Source organism: Anastrepha ludens, chromosome 5 (genome assembly GCF_028408465.1).
Source record: "Anastrepha ludens isolate Willacy chromosome 5, idAnaLude1.1, whole genome shotgun sequence".
Taxonomy (NCBI): domain Eukaryota; kingdom Metazoa; phylum Arthropoda; class Insecta; order Diptera; family Tephritidae; genus Anastrepha; species Anastrepha ludens.
The window spans coordinates 41,064,182-41,084,111 of NC_071501.1; the positions used below are offsets into that span (position 1 = coordinate 41,064,182).

At 38.1% G+C, this 19,930-nt stretch overlaps 1 protein-coding gene across 6 annotated transcripts in view; it reads left to right on the forward strand.

Moving 5' to 3' along the window:
• Positions 1-19,930, forward strand: part of LOC128865348 (serine/threonine-protein kinase dyf-5) — a 33,627-nt gene that overhangs the window by 277 nt on the left and 13,420 nt on the right. The window contains exons 1-7 of one of the 6 annotated variants that reach the window (XM_054105584.1): positions 188-278; positions 13,031-13,303; positions 13,386-13,553; positions 15,649-15,815; positions 15,879-16,050; positions 16,107-17,392; positions 19,637-19,927. In XM_054105584.1, the coding sequence (XP_053961559.1) occupies positions 13,148-13,303; positions 13,386-13,553; positions 15,649-15,815; positions 15,879-16,050; positions 16,107-17,392; positions 19,637-19,927 (2,240 nt within the window). In that variant the 5' untranslated portion in view covers positions 188-278; positions 13,031-13,147. Of the gene's footprint in view, positions 1-187; positions 279-538; positions 713-734; positions 819-13,030; positions 13,304-13,385; positions 13,554-15,648; positions 15,816-15,878; positions 16,051-16,106; positions 17,393-19,636; positions 19,928-19,930 lie in introns of those variants that run through there. The other 5 variants (XM_054105585.1, XM_054105583.1, XM_054105586.1 and 2 more) reach the window with 5 other exon arrangements.

Below are 19,930 nucleotides of genomic sequence, written 5' to 3' on the forward strand. Positions count from 1 at the left end.
TGTGTGTTGCTTGGTTGGCAGGCGTTTTTTTACTTATTATTTTCGGTGTACTGAATGAATTGAGTCTGCTTGACTAGCGGCTGCTTTCGTCGGTTATTCGTGGCTAACCTTAGAACCTTTAACGTTAACAACGTCAGCGCTAGTTACGGTTGTGATTGTTGTATATTAGATACTCGGAAAATAAGTTATTTTTTCACACAAAAAATATACAAAGCTGCAGAGAATTAAAAAATAAAGTGAAATCAAGTGCCATGAGTTCAATTGAAAAATAAATGCTGGTAAATAATAAACCTGAGAGAAAATGTTGAGCGTAGTCGAGGCAAAAGCAATTGCCCTATTTCATCGAAAATTACACTTTTTAATGCAATTCCGGGCTGAAGTGTAAGATTATAAAAATGTGTAAAAATTACTCAATGCTTCGACATACATCACGTAATAAATAAATGTATGAAAATTAAAAAAAGAAAAAAAAAAAAATGCACTGTTACTCGTAAAATGCAAATGAAAATTCTTGAAATTGCAGTTAATCGATAAACAAGGAGCGCTCACTAATTGCAACGATAGTGTGACAATTGCAAAAGAATTTGTTTAAAAATTTACGAATTTATAATATGTGTATAAGGTAAAGCAAATAACAAAGCAAAATAGTGAAAGTTAATTATCATAGAACAACTAAAACCTACGAGGAGTGAAGGTAAAATTTAATATCCAGGTTCGGGCACATTTACTTTCACACATACTGTGTATTTACATGCATATATAAGTACACATAATATACATACCTATATGTATATGTACACCGGTGATCTATAAAATAGGTACAACCAACTTTGATATGAAAAATCCAGTCTTTGTTTTTAAGAAATGCAAAGAAATCTTATACAATAGTTTTTGTAATCATTAAATTAATTTTTTTACATAATATATAGGGTTCGCTATAGAATAGAACACTGTATTGAGCACAAATCTATATTTACTGTTATAAAATGTATACAATGAAAATGAATATTTAAATTACAAATAAAAATACAATTAATATTTAAATCACTTACAATCAGGATACAGGTGTTAATTTTTTTGTATCAGGATATTTTTTCCGGTACTCTTTTAACCACAAAGGCAACTATTGCTTTTGCTTTTTACAAGTTTTTATTAACTTCTTACAGTCTGTGTCAGAGAAAAGGATCAGCGATTATTTATGAAGTATAAAAATTATATATTTAAAAATTTTTGTACATGAAAGTATGTACAAAACTACGAGTCGCAATTACTCAATAAGCCGTGTAGCCTTCATCGTTGTCGAGTATAGCCTGGCATCTTCTTCATGCTTTGAACCAGTTTTTCTGCGTAGCTCGTCGACAAACAGGACTAGATTTTGGGAACTTGACGCACGAGTTGCTTTAAATTATGGACTGGCCTTCCGGAAAGATGCGTTGTCATAGTTCCCCACACATTTTCAATGGGGTTGATGTCTGGGGACTGGGAAGGCCAGTCTAATACAGTGACGCCATTTTCTTGTTTTGTTGTTTCTCAATGTGTTTTTCTGAGAGCAGTGGTTTCGATGATGTGGGATGCTAGGATATGTTCGCCTCTTTCAGTCGTCATTCGATGGTGTTGCTACTCACATCTATTCCCTTTTTAGCAAGAACTGATCGTGCATGGCGTAGCACCAAAGAACGGTTACGCTTAAAAGTTGACGATCACTTTATCCTGCTTTTTTGTCGTCACTCACTTCAAGCCGCGCTCTGAAAAGTCATCAACAATTTTGGACATCTTAAACCGCTGATTCCTCATCACAACAATTTTTTTTTGATTTTTTAATCTCTTTTGCAGCCGCGGGGTAAGATAATTTCGGCCCTTTCGAATGTGTGCATAAAAATACCGCCTCAAAACGTTTTGCGTACTTCTCACTCTTTTTTGTTTGGTTGAGTTAACGGGAAAGTTTCGAACGACACTAACCTGAGTCTTAGCCTTTGAGTTGGACTATTATGCAGCAAAAATCAGGCCGAAATATATCTTGAAGTTATAAGAAAAAAACCGTTTTTTTTCTTCTGACACAGACTGTATATTTCTCCACTTACTTAACACCACGTTCAGCAACAACGCTCACAGCACGTTTGGAATGGACGATTTTCTTTGCAGCCTTAAAAGCAGGGTCATCTTCCCAAGTTTCAATATCTTTGATCAAAAACGGAGGTTTGTCATTGCCCATTACTGACGTTGGTTTGAGTCTCCGTGAAACACCTAAAGTGAAGAAAAAGTTGTTTCTAATAGCGGTCGCCCCTCGGAAGGCAATGGCAAACCTCCGAGTGTATTTCTGTTATGAAATAGCTCCTCATAAAAAATATAACTGCCGTCCGGAGTCGGCTTAAAACTGTAGGTCCCTCCATTTGTGGAACAACATCAAGACGCACACCACAAATAGGAGGAGGAGCTCGGCCAAACACCTAACAGAAGTATAGGTAGGTAGGTAGGTGAAATGGTTGAAGTGCACCTGGCACTCCTCAAGTAGCACTAAAGCGCCGTTTTGATACCATTATGATACCTTCAGCAGACAGATATCCACAGCCATAAGTATATGATATAATGTAGAAGATTGATTGGATTTAGGTTGGCGCACTGCCCCAGGCTGTCAAAGAAAGGAGCTCCCAGTGACCTTAATCTTCTAGCTGCCAAGCCCGGACATTTACAGAGAAAATGCTCTACAGTCTCCTTCTCTGAAAGGTCACCACAGCTTCTGCAATGGGGGTTAAATGGTAACCCTAGCTTTTCCACGTATGTGCCGATCGTCCAGTGACCGGTAAACACAGCTACGAGCTTGGAAATTGAATGGCAAGGAGTCCAAAGAACTTTCTGAGTCCTTCATATATCGTATTGGGGCCAAAGGGTTCTCGAAATAACACGTGAAGAAATGGAGCTCCAACTTTTCTGCTTTCCTGAGAAATGACAAAAGTATACGCGCCAATTATTTATTTATTATTTTATTTTTATAATTATTTTTAGTGGATTCAGCACTGCGACCCGAAAGATCCATCGTGCCTACTTCATGGCCCAACTTTCTCAATAAATTTTAGTATTTGTGCTATTTTATTGGTAACATATGTAGGTTTACCCAGGTGTTTTTTGCCGCTTATGCTTCAGTGCTGGACACAATGACAGTTATGCTTCATTTTCCTTCCTACAGAACTTACAAATTCTATTGGAGTATATTCCCAAGCTAGTTAGGTAATTGCTTACTCTATTGTGTTGGGGAATAGGTCATAGCGTTTTATATTTTCATTTGCTCTTCATCGAGCTCAAAAAGCTGACGAAGCAGCCCGGGACATTTGCTACGTGTATGGAGAAGGTATCATAGGTGAATCTACATCACGGCTATGGCTTGCAAGGTTCAAAAATAACGACTTTGACGTCGATGATACGTCGCGCACCGGAAGGCCTTCTAAATTCGATGAAGAATGTCTCAAATCACTTTTGAAGGAGGACGGTCGCCAAACCAGTCTTGAATTGGCGGAAAAAATGAATTGCGATCATAAAACGATGAAGGTGATTTATTCGATGGGATTTATCGAAAAATTGGGAGCCTGTGTGTTTCACGAGTTCAACGAAAGGAACAAAAAAAGTCACCTTCAAATTGCTTCTCAGCATCTTCCCCGCCATTGAGCAACACGCGGTCATAAACAGTGCTTTTTGTACCGAATCGTCACGGGAGATGAGAAATGGCGCCTATACATCAATATGAAGTAAAGAAAGGGCTGGGTGGCTCCAGGAGATACGCCAAAGCCGGTAGTAAAGCCGGATCTTCATCCGAAGAAGATCATGATATGTATTTGGTGGGACTGGGAGGGCATGGTGCACTGGGAAATGCTCAAAAAGAATGCCACGGCCAACAAGGAGCTCTACATTGCCCAGCTACAACGCGGGAATGAGGCTATTCGACTAAAAAGACCTGATCGACATGGTCAAACCATACTCCTTCAAGACAACGCCAAGCCCCATGTTGCACAAGTGGTCAAAGCCGCACTCCAAGAGCTCGAATGATAGGTCCTTCTGTATCCGCCGTATTCTTCGGACCTTGCACAGGCAGATTACATTCTTTTCCGCTCTCTGTCAAACCATATGAAGGGCGTTACTTTCGATAACAAAGAGGTTTTCGAAAACTGGCTCAACAACTTCTTTGACACCAGACCATGTGATTTTTGGCAGAACGAGGTTGTAAACAGTAACGGCGAATATATATAATAGATTAACTTATTGATATGATTATTGTTTTTTGTTTAAATAAAAGCCTTCGGAAAAAAGTCCTACCAACTTATTCCCTAACCAATCCCTATCCTAATACAATGCTCTGTCAGAATTTCTCTGCTGCTTCTCAAACTATTCCTCCAAGTTTTACCCCCTGATATCTTTTTTGTGTCATCAAACCCAAGTATAAATATATATATATAATTGGCGCGTACACCCTTTTTGGGTGTTTGGCCGAGCTCCTCCTCGTATTTGTGGTGTGGGCCTTGATGTTGTTCCACATATGGAGGGACCTACAGTTTCAAGCCGACTCCGAATGGCAGATATTTTTATGAGGAGCTTTTTCATGGCAGAAATACATTCGGAGGTTTGCCATTGCCTGCCGAGGGGCGACCGCTATTAGAAAAATGTTTTTCTGAATTTTGGTGTATTTGATTAATGATCTTTTGCCTTCTTTTAGGCAGCATCATAATTTCACGTACATAAAACTTCTGGTTATTATTAGCAAAAAACTGAATTAAGTACTATTAGACATCATCATCATTATTGAAATTTTTACCATTCAAGGAGTTTTGTAAAGATCGAAACAACTAATAATCAGATGGTGCAAGGTCAGGACTACATAAATATATGGTGGATGTGGCCAAACATCCCAACCCAGCTCCAATAATTTTTGCCGAGTGGCCAAAGATGTATGTGGTCTTGCATTTTCATGATGGAACTGCATTGTTTAATTTCGTTAGTTATTCAATGTAGACATCAGGATTGATCGATAATTGATATTATTGTAAACAACCCATTTTTTATCGCCAGTTATCAGTTGTTTTAAAAATGGATCATTTTAATTTCGTTTCTTTAGCAAATCGCAGTTGTGAATGCATTGCGTTAAATGCGTTTCTTTCAATTCGTGAGGAACCCACGGATTGAGTTTTTGAACATAACCAAGTTGTTTTAAGTGGTTTTCTTGAATGTATGTGACACATGAAGCTACTCTGCAATCTCCCCTGTTGTACTGTGACGATCCAATCGATTATTGCCTTGATTAGGGCGTCATCAACTTCAACTGGACGACCAGAGTGTTTTCCATCTTTGTGTGAAAAATCACCAGAACGAAATTTGGCAAACCAGTTTTGACAGTGCCGTTCTTTTAAGGGTTCGTCACCATAAACAGCTCATACATTTTTATGAGCTTGCGATGCGGTTTTCCCTTTTCAGAAATAAAAAACTAAAATATGACGAAAATGTTCCCTTTGATTTTCCATTTTTCAACGACCGCCAAACGAAAATTACGCAACCGATCAAAAAACTTTTTTTACTGATTGACAGCTGAATTGCCAACTATCAAATAACAGAACGTGTTTTTCATTTGTACTACGTCTGCAAACCTAAAAATTCAACTGAAGCCATCTATGAGTGAAATTCGCAATTACTTACTTGCCAACCCAATACATTCTACGCAGAGCGTCGTAGTAGTTTTTCGATTGGTTAATTAAAAACAAAATTTATAAATTTTTTAAATAACTTTAATATATTTCTTAACTTGATATGGTTTCTCTACATCATTTAAAAGGACACGAGCCGCATCTTACTTACCACTTAGACTGCCACAAGTACCAGTTGTTTAATGGACTAGTAGCTACGATATTTTGCACTCTCTTTCACTACCTTATTGGCCAAAGATGCCAACAAGCAAAATGATCTCCGCTAGGAAATAAGACCATTATTGTATCAAACAATGTATTATTTATATTCAAAAACCCTGTCCTTGTGATTGTTAGCGTTTCTACTCCAATTTCCTGCCAATTGACTTGATAAACCTAATCGAATCACTAATCTTTATCTAACCTATTATATAATTTAAAATCAGGAGATAGTTATTAATTCCGGATTGATTATAGTCACTTGTTCCTTGACTAATACTTACTTTTAAAGACTGTGAGACAGTTTGAAAATATCGTTATCTGATATTGCAGCGATGTGAATTCGACTTATTTCTTTTGATTTGGTATGCACAGTGTGTGCAAATAATGTAAGAATATCTAATTGTTTCATTGAAATCCAAAAAGACTATCTTCATATCATTCACATAAGGAAGGAAACTATTCATGATCGAATTAGGGAGTACAAAGATAGGTGTTCCTGAAGAAGCAATACATCTTGCTGTGGTGCTTGACAAAACCCACACCTGGAATGCTCACGAGGGCATTTCTCGTCTGCACACTTCCTTTTTGCTAAAACATGGCGACTTATAGCATATATATAGATATATAATATAATTGGCGCTTACACCCGTTTTGGGTGTTTGGCCGAGCTCCTCATCTTGTTTGTGGGGTGCGTCTTGATGTTGTTTCACAAATGAAGGGACCTACAGTTTTAAGCCGAATCCGAACGGCAAATATTTCACTGAGACTCGAACCTACGTTCCCTGAATCCCGAATGGTAGTCACGCACCAACCCATTCGGCTGCGTTGCGAATTACTGATAATTTATTGCTAACAGTCCCCTATGCTTCCTTAGCATATATCCTAAGGTTCTACGTTGGAACATTTCCATTCGGTTCGGTAGTACGCCAAAGCTTTCACTTCAGTCTAGTTGTTGTTTCCAGTTCTAGAAGTTGTTTCCAGATATTTGCTGGCATTCCTCGTCTACGGGGCAAATCCAACCCCATTTTATTTTTGGTATCTCAAGGGGCACGAACGTTTGTTGAGTTTTGATCCATAAGTCTGTGTGCGTTGGCATAACTGGGGCAACGGGAACCTGCCTGACGCATGCACTCAGTGCACTTGTAGGAATACCTATCGTGATAGAGAAGGAGGCTACCCTAGGAGCACTGGTTTTCAGTTTAAGTTTTGTTAAGCTAAAGGATCTGCGATTTATGATGTGGCCCCTGGTGCTTGATCGCGAGCCTATAAAGGAAGGCTGCAAATGAATTTGAGCACTTAAGTGGGATTTTTGTTCCATAGCACCAATGAAAAGGTGAGTGAGTCTTCCTCTGACAAAAGCTGCACATTCTCAGAGTATCTGCTCTGGTGTTTCATAGCCCAGCTCGTGAAAGCTAAAGATGATTTTATTAGTCGTAGTTTCCCGAAATGATAACGAAAACTACAATGCCCGTTTGGTATCCAGTGAGAGTATTTATGGCCTCTATATCCAGATCTACTTGACGCTTTTTGAGAAGGGAGGATGAGTTGCTTTGCCTGCCTGCCTCTGTTCTAGACTTTCCATCCATATTGCAATTAAATCCATACGAAATCCTGTTGTGTAAATGAATGACTCAAGAGTACCTGCGCTAAACGTTTCTAGAAATGTCAGCTTATCTATTTCTGGCTGAACCTGACAGTTGAACCAGGACAGTCTTCATTACCATTTCAGAGAACTAGGATTAGTAGGAACCCGCACTTGCCATTTTTCCGGGTGGGACAATGAAACGCCAGAGCACATCTTTGAGAATGTATAGCTCTCGCAAGGCGAAGATTTGCACGCCTAGGTGTTGTCTCAAAATCCATTGATCCATATGGAACAAAAAGCCTGAGGAAATACTCAAATTTATTAGAAGCCTCCAAATATAGGCGAACAACCAATCGTGATCTATCGTGGCTTAGAGCCAATCCGCCACTCACCGGGTATTGTGTTCTATATATGTATGTATATGTAAGTACATATATGTATGTCTGTAGAAAAATTTTCCAAATATTAAACGCTTGGTTTTTTTCGATTTAAGAGGACGCTCCATACCGTATTTTTAAGCATCAGTAGACACTTTGAAAGGAAAAAAATAGGAAATTGGGTTGCCTATTTAACTATTAATAGATAGTTTCCTTCACATTGCATAAAATTTAGGACGTATACTTAAACGGGAGTGGGCACTTTATTTATTCATATTTCTAAAGGCTTACGACGTTTGTTAAATAGGCACCCTGACACAATTGTTAGGTCTGTTGTACGCTTTGTTTGAACTGGGTCAATTTTATGACAATCATAATGGTGTGTAGACTTTAATTGGCTTATAGACATTTCTAATGAATATATACATTTATAATGAATACTATGACGAATGAATATAATGAATGTATATATTTACAAATACATATCAACATGCATTTATATAAAACCTACTAACATTGGTGATAATTATTAGTAAAGCCAGGTTGTAAATTTCTGGATCAACTGTGTGAAGGAGTGAAGGAGTTGCTTTCAAGAAATTCTTTTACCTACATATGTAGGTATATGTGCAAGCTTGCCTTAATGTAAATATAATATTGAACGTGTATTCAATATTTATATAACTAACAAGGTTTAGTATGATTGGTACAAAGTATGACGGCTTTGACCTTGGCTGACTGTGGAAAACGTGTCTTGATTACTGCGAGCATTAAAGCTATTAAGTTTAAGAATGAGGATCAACTAGCATATGCTTGTATACGAGTATGTCTGTATTATGGATGTATATTTGTATATTTGCTCGCATCAATATATCGATTTATAATATCGTTATACCTACGTATGTGTGCAATATAATCGAAGGTGATGATGGTAATAAAAATATATTTATCATGTGAAAAATAAATTGTAGCACAGCGTGCAAACTCTAGGGTGCCGGATTTCTGAAAAAAGGGATGTTAGAAGAATCCGATTGCTTTAAATGAAATTTTGTAAATTTTGTAAAAATGGGTTAATAACTGGGTAAAGTGCGTCTGCTGCGGCCGAATGGGTTGACTACCATTTAGAGGTGCACACGTTCGAAACCCCAGGTACAAAACCAATTTGATTGAAAGTTTTTTCTAATGACGGTCGCTCCTTGTCAGAAAATGAGTGTATTTCTTCCATGAACAAGAACCTCATAAAAACCATTCTCTGTTCGGAGGAAGCGAAAAACTGCAGGTCTTTTCATTTGTGTAAAACATCAAGACCGGGGGGCTGGATATAATAGCCATCTTTCCATTCACTGGGAAAAGAGTCTTACCAGGAATGAGGGAGATCAACATGGACGGGGTTGCTAGTGGGTTGGTCATCGAAATTAAGTATCTTCTCCTTGCCCTGGATGTACATCATGACATATGGAGCGGTTGCTTGGGCATCGAGACTCTTCTCTCGACAGTGCGGGCAGCACTAGCTAAGCTTCAGCTTGAACATCATGGGGGCGATGCAAACCTTTCCCAAAACTGCGATGGAGGTGATGCTCGAGCTGACGCCACTTCAGATAGTTATTCAGCAACCAGCCAGGCGTATCCTATTGAATATTACTAGAGAAGGTTTCGGTAAAAGAAAAATGATGACATCTAAGAACATGGAATTGTTGAATCTGCAGCTCCCACTTGCATGGAGCTCGAACTCCATCGACCAATGATTTTAGTTTTGTATAAACATGTTTAGGAAAAACTAGCAAGCAATCCGAGCGAGTTTTTGTGTCGTTTCCTAAAAATGCAGACGAAACATGATGTCATTATCCCAGATCAAAGAACAGAGAAGAGATTAAACTTCTCATAGTGATTGGCAGAGGAAGAGGGCCCATGCGGACGTGCGGTTTCATTAACATCGATTCTGCAAAGAGACAATATTGAAAAATTAAATGCGTTTTTGGTGAAAAGAGGCTGCGTATTTTAATTCTCAGGGGCTTACTGGTCTACCCTTGCTTTACTCGGATCTTTAGAACACAGTAACCACTTGAGCTATTTTGGCTGAACTTTTTTCCGATAAAGCAGTATTTTGGTAAACGGTGAGTGCCACAGAGTTAACTTTTCTTCAGAGCCAACTTTTGATTTCTTTGTATTAAATGTATGAGCTTCAATGATCTTTAGAAATATTGGCCGCGATACAGGCTTGAAAGTGAAAAAATGTCTTTGTTTGCCTCTAAAAGAGGTTTAATTACTTGGACTCTAACGTGGCAAAGAGGGAGAGGTAAATGAATTATTCATAAAAAAATTCTATAGGCGCCTAATAACCAAGCCTGATAGTTCCCCGGACATACTTAAAGAGTGAGCGTCAGCTGAAGAGTAAATGCTGAGCTTATAGTAGCTAACTCTCTTTAGAAAACACGGTCGCAATCCTTATGCCAAACTTGAACTTAATGGCGAGCTCGTAGCTCCAGGCTACTTTATCAACCATTACATCCACCTTTCAACTAACCAATTTTGCAGACCAACCACTACACCCTTTAGGGGCTGCTAATGGCAACTGGATAGTCTTATGTTAAAAAATTGTACCTATTACATCTGGATAGATGTCACACATCGTGGAGAAATATGATATTTTTTATTTTTTTGGGGGAAGATTGATTTGGATAATCAAATTTTAATTTATTTAGAATTGAGAAAAGAGTGAAAAAAGTTTAGATAAAACTATATAATATGAAAAAGAACCGTTTTCTTGCAACAAAAAAAAATTATATAACTTTTGGTTTACCCTAGTAAGTAAATGTACATAGGTATAGCATGTACATATGTTTGGTTATTTGTTATTTTTTGTGAAATACAGGAGACATGCTTTCGAAGAGTAACTACGCCAATAATAATATTATTTATTGTGAGCTATTAAGTCGACACCTTTTGCAATATTGAACACAAACACGATATGAGAAAATGTCAAGCTCCAAGAGGAAGAAGCAATAATGGGAATATGAAAATTGGTATCATGATGAACTAGTTTTTTTGAAGCTAGTTCCACTTTAAGGCTCTTACATAAATATGTCTGTTGGTGGACTTCCCACTGTTAAGAGATTGAACTTGAGGACTTAAACTTTTTGGCGATAGTTCTTCGAGTTTGATGACTGATTGCTGTAATTTTAATAGTAAATGACGTCCTTCTTTGGCATTAGTGGCAATTATTGTATTTAAGAATGAAATGACAAGAGCTCATTAAAAAACCAAACGCATGTCGTAAAAATGTTTGAATGCACACACATTTCTTCTTTTTTCCGCATGCGAACATTTTCTTCTTTTTTTTAACTTCTGTTTTAAAAACGAGTCCTCAGTCTCACAAACAAACAACCAATATATTATATGTATGTCTGAATTATTAATGGGGATTAATTTTATTTGTGTATATACATACAAAAGGTGGCGTAAAATTAATCATCTAAGTTTGCTTTTGAATAAATTATTTAATAAATACAAAAATTATTTTGACTAGGCAACTGTAGTACCAAACAGATAAGCGAAGGCACTACAGTTGCCTAGTACATCGGGTAAAGAAATTAAGTATAGCTTCATATTCCTGCAAATCTATGTTCGGCAAAAAATGGGTACTGCTAGTGGTTCTGCCAAATTTGACATATGGATGGATTTAACTGGTGTTTTGGGAAGCTTTTCGGAAGGGCCATAATATCACTAAACTGGGGAGGGTGCAAAGACTGCATGTATTGGCATGACCGGAGCATGTAGAGCTTGCCCCAGTGTTACCCTGAAAGTCGCTTTGCACTTACCTTCCATCTACTTTTACGTTATTTCCATCGCTGCTCAAAGTACAATCAGGTTAAAGAGGTTGGCCTCTGGAGGCTATCTCTCAAGTGATATGGTAGAATTTTTGGGTAGTTAACACCGTATTTCTATTTCGCAAACTCGAGTTTGAGGGTCGTGCCAGAGTAGTATTTTCAAGTAGGCAGGATTGGAACTACAGAAAAATCTGCACCGAAGGTGGGCCTCTGTCTCCACTGACGGCTGCTAGATGGAATTAGGAGTCGGAGCAGGGATTTTCTCCAAATCCGTCAATTTATCTATTTCCTTAAAATTGGCACACACGCGGAAAAGCTAAGCTTACCATTTAATCCCCATTGCAGATGCTGGGGGGACTTTTCAGAGAAGGAGAGTGTTGAGAACTTTCTCTGTACGTGTCCGAGTTTGGCAGCTAGACGATTAAGGTCACTGGGTGCTCATTTCTTCGACAGTCTAGAGCAGTGCGCCAATCTAAATCCCATCAATCTTCTCTATTACACCAACAGCTCTGATTGGCTGTAGATATCTATCGTTGGTGAGGCGTAATAAGTCTTTCTATGATGAAATGTCAAGAAGTACTGAAAAAAAATGATGTATTTAGTTGTACAGGCGCCTGCCGCGACTACGAGTTACAATAAATCGATTCTTAAGCGCTCTGTATGACAAGTTGTGCCGCTTTGTTGGAATCAAATGTCGTCGATGTTTAGCTGATTCATTTTCGAAATCAAATATTCTGTCAGCATGGCTCGACAACGCACGCCATTCACCGCAACGGCAGCTCCTTCATCACTTCCAACGAAATTAGGACTGATGATGTCGCCAGTGTGTAAACCGCATCAAACAGTAAAATCTATGAATTTTGTGAACAGATTTATTTTTTTCAAAGTAAATTTTCACAATTTGGAAACATTGTTCTGGCGTTAAAGGATTCATGATAGCTTGCCAAACCTTACTGAACAGAAATGCCAACACAGTTTCACAGTTTTCTAAAAAAAACACCCTATATAACAAAGTGTAAATTTGAAGTGTTAGCATAGATGTTTAACAAGTTTAAACTTGCCCTTTATTATACTACAATATAATTTGTAAGCTATACCAAAAATTTTTGTAGAATTTCTAATTAAAAGTGTGATGAAAAGTTTTTTGGAACTTTTGGAATTTTTGCATAAATTTGGAATTTCGATTTATATGGTTTTTGTTAAAAAATAAGAAACATTCAAAAAAGAAAAGAAAAATATTCAGTTTTATAGCGAAATTTCTGAAATATTTTTTTTTTTCAATATTTACATCAATTTCCACTACATAAAAAATAATGTGGCTATTTAATTATTTTTCTGCTTCTTCTATCAATTTCCTAGTAATGCTGTTTAACGGCTCATTGCATACATATGCGTGTATCTTATTGCCTGAAATTTTGACTGAGTGAAACTAATTGCGGCAGTTTTTCATTTACGGGTGCTGCCCGCTTAAGTAATATGAATCGTTACATTACCCTTTCACAATTGGGTGATGGCACATACGGCACCGTGGTGTTGGCTCAACGCAAGGACACTGGCGAAAAATTGGCTATTAAGCGTATGAAGCGCAAATATTACTCCTGGGAGGAGGCGATGAATTTGCGCGAAGTCAAGGTGAGTTCTATTTTATTGTTATTATTATTTTTTGTTATATTCTAATCCGATCAATCTAATTATGTAAAATGTGTGCTTGCAGTCCCTCAAGAAGCTTTCCCATCCGAACATTGTTAAACTGAAGGAAGTCATACGCGAAAATGATACTTTATATTTTGTTTTCGAATACATGAAAGAGAACTTGTATCAAATGATAAAGGATCGAGACACACATTTGCCCGAACCGACTCTGAAAAGCATACTGTTTCAGGTAAAATAATTTAAATCAATTATTTGCAGAACAAAGTCCATATGTATGTATGTCAGTATATACATATGTAACCACCAGTATAAATATGTGCACATTAGATGGTACCACCTTGTCAGAAAAAAAAATTCGCCGAACAACCCACCTTGATCAAAAAGGTTTCGAGAGAATTTAATAGACAAGTTTTCACTCCAAAAGTGATATTATCGCCTTCAAAAAACTCCCCATCAACTGTAACGAGCTCATGCTAACTTCTAATCCAGCTCTCGAAACATTCCTGGAACAATATTTTCGGTATAACCAACAGAGCCATCTTTAAATTTTCCATTACTTCCTTACGGCTGTTAAACGATCAAACAGAAAGAAGTCGCAGCGAGCCATATCAGGTGAATTTGATGGCTGTTAGGTGGTATTCGTTCCGTTCTTGGCCAAAAATTCACGGATAATGATGAGACTGTACGACGGTGCGTTATTATGGTGCAAAATCCACAAGTTGTTTTCCCACAAATTCGTTCTTGTTTGGCGAATTGCTTCACATAAACGTCTCACAATGCTCAAATGATAGTTCATATTAACTGTATAACCTTCTGCAAAAATTTCGTGGTGTACAATACCCTTGTATACGTAGTTTTTGTCATTCGTAGTTTAGTATGTCGTACTCATAAGCCGTACTCATAAGCCTAAGTCTCCAATAATGATACATTTGGTGAATATCGGGTCGTATTCGACCTTGAAAATCATGTCTCTGGCGATATCAACGTGGCCCTCTTTTTGCATGAAATCCAGATCGACCAACTTTGCAGCAATACGGCTCAAACCCAAATCATTAACGATAATGTCCGGAACGGATCCATAAGCAATGTTCAAGTCCTCTGCCAGCTCTTTGATGGTTAACTTGCGGTTATTAATCAACTTTTGCTTCACTTTATTGATATTTTCATCAGTTGTCGACGTCCTGCTACTACGTTCGTTATTCTGGACCATTACTAAAACAGTTCAATATTTCAAGGTTTTCGAATGCTTGAATCGATTTTTAATGCAAAATTGAATGCAAACTCGTTGTCGAAAATTCAATACTCAAGATGGCGTAACTTTTACAAAAGTCAAGCAAAGGCGAAAAATTTTGGTGGGAATGTTAATCACAGATGTGGCAACTTAATATAGCAAAAAAAGAAAACAGAACTAAAATCAGTTAATACCCTCTTAACTTCGCCCTTTATAGTCGGATATTAGAGTATAACATAACGATGCTTTTGTTTCGAGGAAAATATTTTTGTTTGTTCCGAAGGTCATTGACCTCAAGTACCTCATTCTTATCTACGAGAACATCTCAATTTATACAACATGGATTAAAATAAATAAAAGTAAAATCAAAAAAGATTATTTCTTGAGTACTTGAGGGTAATGAAATTTGTAACAAAAAATGGGTTCGCCTTGAGGCAAAACCATTCATATATCACACTTTATGATCCGACTGTAAATGCCTAAGATGTGATGAAAAATGTAAAAGTGGTTGGAGTGGTGATCCACCAATAATCCAAGTTTGTTGCCGTCCAGTTTATTGCCACATCCTTGCTACCAACAAGTTATACGGTTATTTCTTCACGATTAGATTCAACCTGTAAGGCCGTGTACCGGCCAGCTCTTCGAGTTTTCAAAATGCGGTTTGCCAAGGGTTAACATCCTCGCTTTTCATAGTGCAGAGCATTGACAGAGGAAGTGGAGGATAGTTTTCATTTTCTCTGGACGATTACAACTATGGAAGTATATATTATGGGGGATACGCATTTTGACTGTCTTCTCTCCTATGAGCCAGAACCCAGTCATCACTGCCATGAGTCTGCAGGCATTGACGATTGTGGACGATTAGAAAACTCCTATATTCGGATAAAAATAATGTTTTTTTCTAAATCGCCTTGCAAAAAAATACAAACTCACGACTTACGGTGAAATTTTTTCGGTACAATCTAGCGCACATTGACTTTTAACATTTGCCATACAGTTTTACTGCCGAAAGTGAAATTTAAAAAATTTTAATAATCTGCTGGCTACTCGAATATAATTTTTATATTGTAACTCCCGCTTTTTTCATGAAAAGGTACTCACCGGCTTGGCGTTCATGCACCGTCATGGATTTTTTCATCGCGACCTGAAGCCGGAGAATTTGCTTTGCTCAGGACCGGAACTTATAAAAATTGCAGATTTTGGCTTGGCGCGCGAGATACGATCGCGACCGCCGTTTACGGACTATGTTTCCACGAGATGGTGAGTAATTTTGATGTTTTCTAATACAAATGTTTATGACATTTACGTAAAATCTTCCAACAGGTATCGCGCGCCAGAGGTGCTGCTGCATGCCACAAATTATGGCAGTTCCATAGATCTTTGGGCAATGGGCTGCATCATGGCGGAACTGTATACATTTCGGCCACTATTTCCAGGCAGTAGTGAGGTGGATCAGCTATTTAAAGTTTGTTCTGTTTTAGGAACTCCGGAGAAGGTATGTAAAAGTACATATTAGTAATATTTCAAAATATGTGACCACTAACAATTTAGAGCGACTGGCCAGAGGGATATAGGCTCGCTGCCACTATACACTTTCGTTATCCGGAATGCATCAAAGTACCACTCAACACCATTGTGACACGTTGCAGTCAAACCGGATTAGATTTGTTGGAGGACATGTTGCACTATGATCCGGACAAGCGACCCACAGCGCAGCAAAGCCTTAAATATGCCTACTTTCATGCGTTGAAACGCATCTCACCCACTGCGGCTGTCAACGCTAATGTGAAAATTACGGCCAAATATGCCGCAGCGGCTGCTGCCCATGCCAATGTCAATGCTGCTAGAAACGCGGGACAGCTGCAAAATTTATCGAATAACGTGCTTCCGGTGCAAGAGAAACTCCAAGCTGTGACTGAACTGCTGCAGCAGGGTAATAGCATCAATAACAATACCGTAAATGCCAACAATGCATTAAATGCGACAATTAATATCAATCGGGGAGCCAATAATGCTTATGCCAAACGAACAACGATTCCAGTTTCACACAATGCTAATCAAATACAAATGCCAAAGATAAGTTTTTTGGCTATAAATGGTGGAGATACGAACCACTCCACGGTGCCGCTCCAGATGTCTACAGTCACCACAAACTCAAACTCGCTCAAAAACAGTGCGATGCTTACCAATAACTCGAACAACATCGCAAATCTGCAACTGCGTGACCCTATGGAAGATAATACCTCTTTGAAAAGTGGCTCCGTGCGTTATAATGCGATTCTCGCACCAGCTAGTCACGTATACCTTAACGGTGTGGATTCTGCACTCCATAAACGTTCGCAAGAAAATCTGGCATTCACAGAGTCCATAAATGATATATATTTGAACCGAAACACTGGTCAGCTGCAACCGCCGCAGCCTCCAAATGTTTCCTTCAACACTAGCAATACCACAGCAGGAAATATCAAAGCTGGAGTTATCTACTTAGCGAACGGCCACCGGAACTACGCACTTTTCGAGACAGCTTCAAAGAATGCTAAAAACTCTGCGAAAATTAATGGCTATTACCTGCAGGCGCGTCCCAGTTTATTAAATATCGATACGGTGGGCAAGGATGGGAAAGTGTATAATATGTTCTCCAAGGTAGTTCCCAAACAAGCACCTTCGGCTAACCTGATAATGCGTAACGGATTTGAACCCCCTGTGGAGAGAGGCGATCCTAATGAACAAATATCCGTAAGACAGCAATATCAAGGTGTTGCAGATGACAAGAAGCCTGTACCGCCTGCGCGGAATGCTGAGTTGAACAATGGCGATGAACTCGATCTTATATTGGGGTAAGTTTGAAGTATCGGGGGATTAAAAGCCGTACCACAAAGCACACAAGATAAATTAAAAAAAAGCTTCATCTCCCTGTTGAGTGACGTCAAAAGACATTGATTGATGCATGAATTGTGTGGAATTACTTAAAATAAAAATAGTTACGAAGTTCATACATACATACATATACAAGTCCATACATACATATGACATCTCGTTTTTACGATGTATGATGCAATGCATCTTCTGACGTCAAGAACGGTCCGCTGATTACCTAGATTCGCACAATGCGCATCAAATAATGCACAGATTTTTTTAATTCTGAGCCTAGGAGAATTTATAAGTATACCTGGTCCAACACCACAATTCATTCATGAAATATCTGTCTATACTGTTATGTCAAAGGTGTTTAGTAAACCTCCCGTACTCCCGAGATGGAAAGCGAGAGGCAAAATTCTTATTGAATGACACCGTAGGGATGAGTAATCAGTCCTCACCGAGGTTAATTGAGTTTGTCGCAATAATAAACTGCCCATAATGGGATATATCTACATTCATGTGGCTGGTTTGGTAGACTTCGTCGTAGCACATTCCGTTAACATAATTCCAACCCTTTTTTGGAATTGTCTCGATCTATCTCACTACAGTATCCCTTTAGATTTCCCACATAGGTCAATCTTTTAGGTCAATCCACAAAAAAGGAGGACCTGTTCGAATCGCTCCGATGATATATAAATGATAGATAAAACGTTTAACTTGTTAAATTCAAGGATTTTGTTATAGTTATTGGTTCGAACTGAAAACCGAAGTGAAAACGCGTCTCTTTTGCCTTAATTTGCCCTTATCAATTCAGTTCTATATGAATTTACTCTTTTATGATCAATAAGGCCGCAGATTTACTTCTATAAATAAAACACCATGAATTGTCGAAATTATTTTTTTATTTCATTACGTTGGTCGTCATGGTATTTATATATAAAATGTAGTATCCGTTAAAGCCCACCACGTCTCCTCCGGCATCATATCAAAATCTTCCTTTATTTTTTGGCAAAGTTCGGGCTGCATATCATTTCTAACGCGTATGATTTCGTTCTGCAGCTCTGGAATTGTATCGCATTTATTGGTCTATACCATACTTTACACGTGGCTCCAGAGAAAGAAGTCCAATGGTGTCAAATAGGATGCTCTCGGCGGTCATTTGACTTCGTTAATTCGTGAGATAATGTATTATATTATAAGAACTTCGTTCGCAGTAGGGGCATTATTTTATATGCTGTGTGGAAAGTGGCTTTGTTCTGTTGAAACAAAATATGATAATGATCACTCTTCAGCGTAACAGCTATACCGGCATCATTTTCGAAGAAGTACCATCCGATGACTCCATCAGCCCGAAAACCTCAGTTTTGCTTGTTAACATATCCGTTTAGAAAAAAGTCCTAATAATTTTGCACGAAGTGTATTTTTTGCCCGACTTTCAACAACCATTTTCATAAAACGTTGGGGGACTTTTACTCGTTGTTCAACTGAGTATCGCTCCATGACTAAGTTTGCCAAAGCCTGCAGTACTAATTGTCTGAAAAAAATTAACATATCACTAATAATTGCTGAAAAAGATCTATAATATTGTACATCATGTCTGAATCACCCTATAATAAATTAGTTAGAAGTGGAAGGGTAATTTTTTTATCACAATCGCTTTTATTTTGCCTTCTACATTACTTTGGTTTTTATCCGAATGTCTTTAATAATGTAAATACCCAAAGAATACGGGTTTGGCTTCGTTTATTTCTAATGACTGACGCCGTATAACAGATGTGGCAAATTTACGAGATTTTCGTAGCAAGATGTGCAGTAAACCATAGAACTAACCTGCTGCAGGACCGCCGGAATTTTTCTGCGCTCGTACAACATAAAATTCACTAATTATTCTCTGGCGTAGGCAGGCAACTAATTGGGGTACTCACGGATTATCTCAGGCGGCACAATTAGTACTGGTGAAAAGTACAGCATGCGTATTTTTTTTGGATAATATTCAGGATCAGAGGATCAGAAATTTACTAAGATTTGCAAAATATTCCATAGGGAGTCAGACATTTCTATACAATCTCATGACAACACTAGAGACCAATTCTGGTCGATATGAGATGGTTCTTTATCGGCTGGTTAACCTGACCATCCTTTATTCTCCATCATTTAATCCTCGTAGACTGATATTTAACCTAATACTTATTATAAAATTACTCAAATAACATTTCTTTCAGTTCTAAAATCAAAACGTCAGCTAAACGTCAACGCCAACGCAATTCAAAAGCAAATATTTTACTTGAAGATCTCTTCGGTCACCTCTCGCTCGATTCGGATAGCGACACAGCGAAGCTCCCAAATACAGTTCCCTTCACAACATACCAACAACAATCCTTCGTGCAACATAACTCTAGTTTGCCAAATGGTTATTCGAACGAGAACTCGCTGACAGAGAAGAGTAAGGTGAAAATCCCCAGTAGTATTGAAGTGAACAACGGTAGTTATGCTGACTCGCTTTCAACAAATGCGTA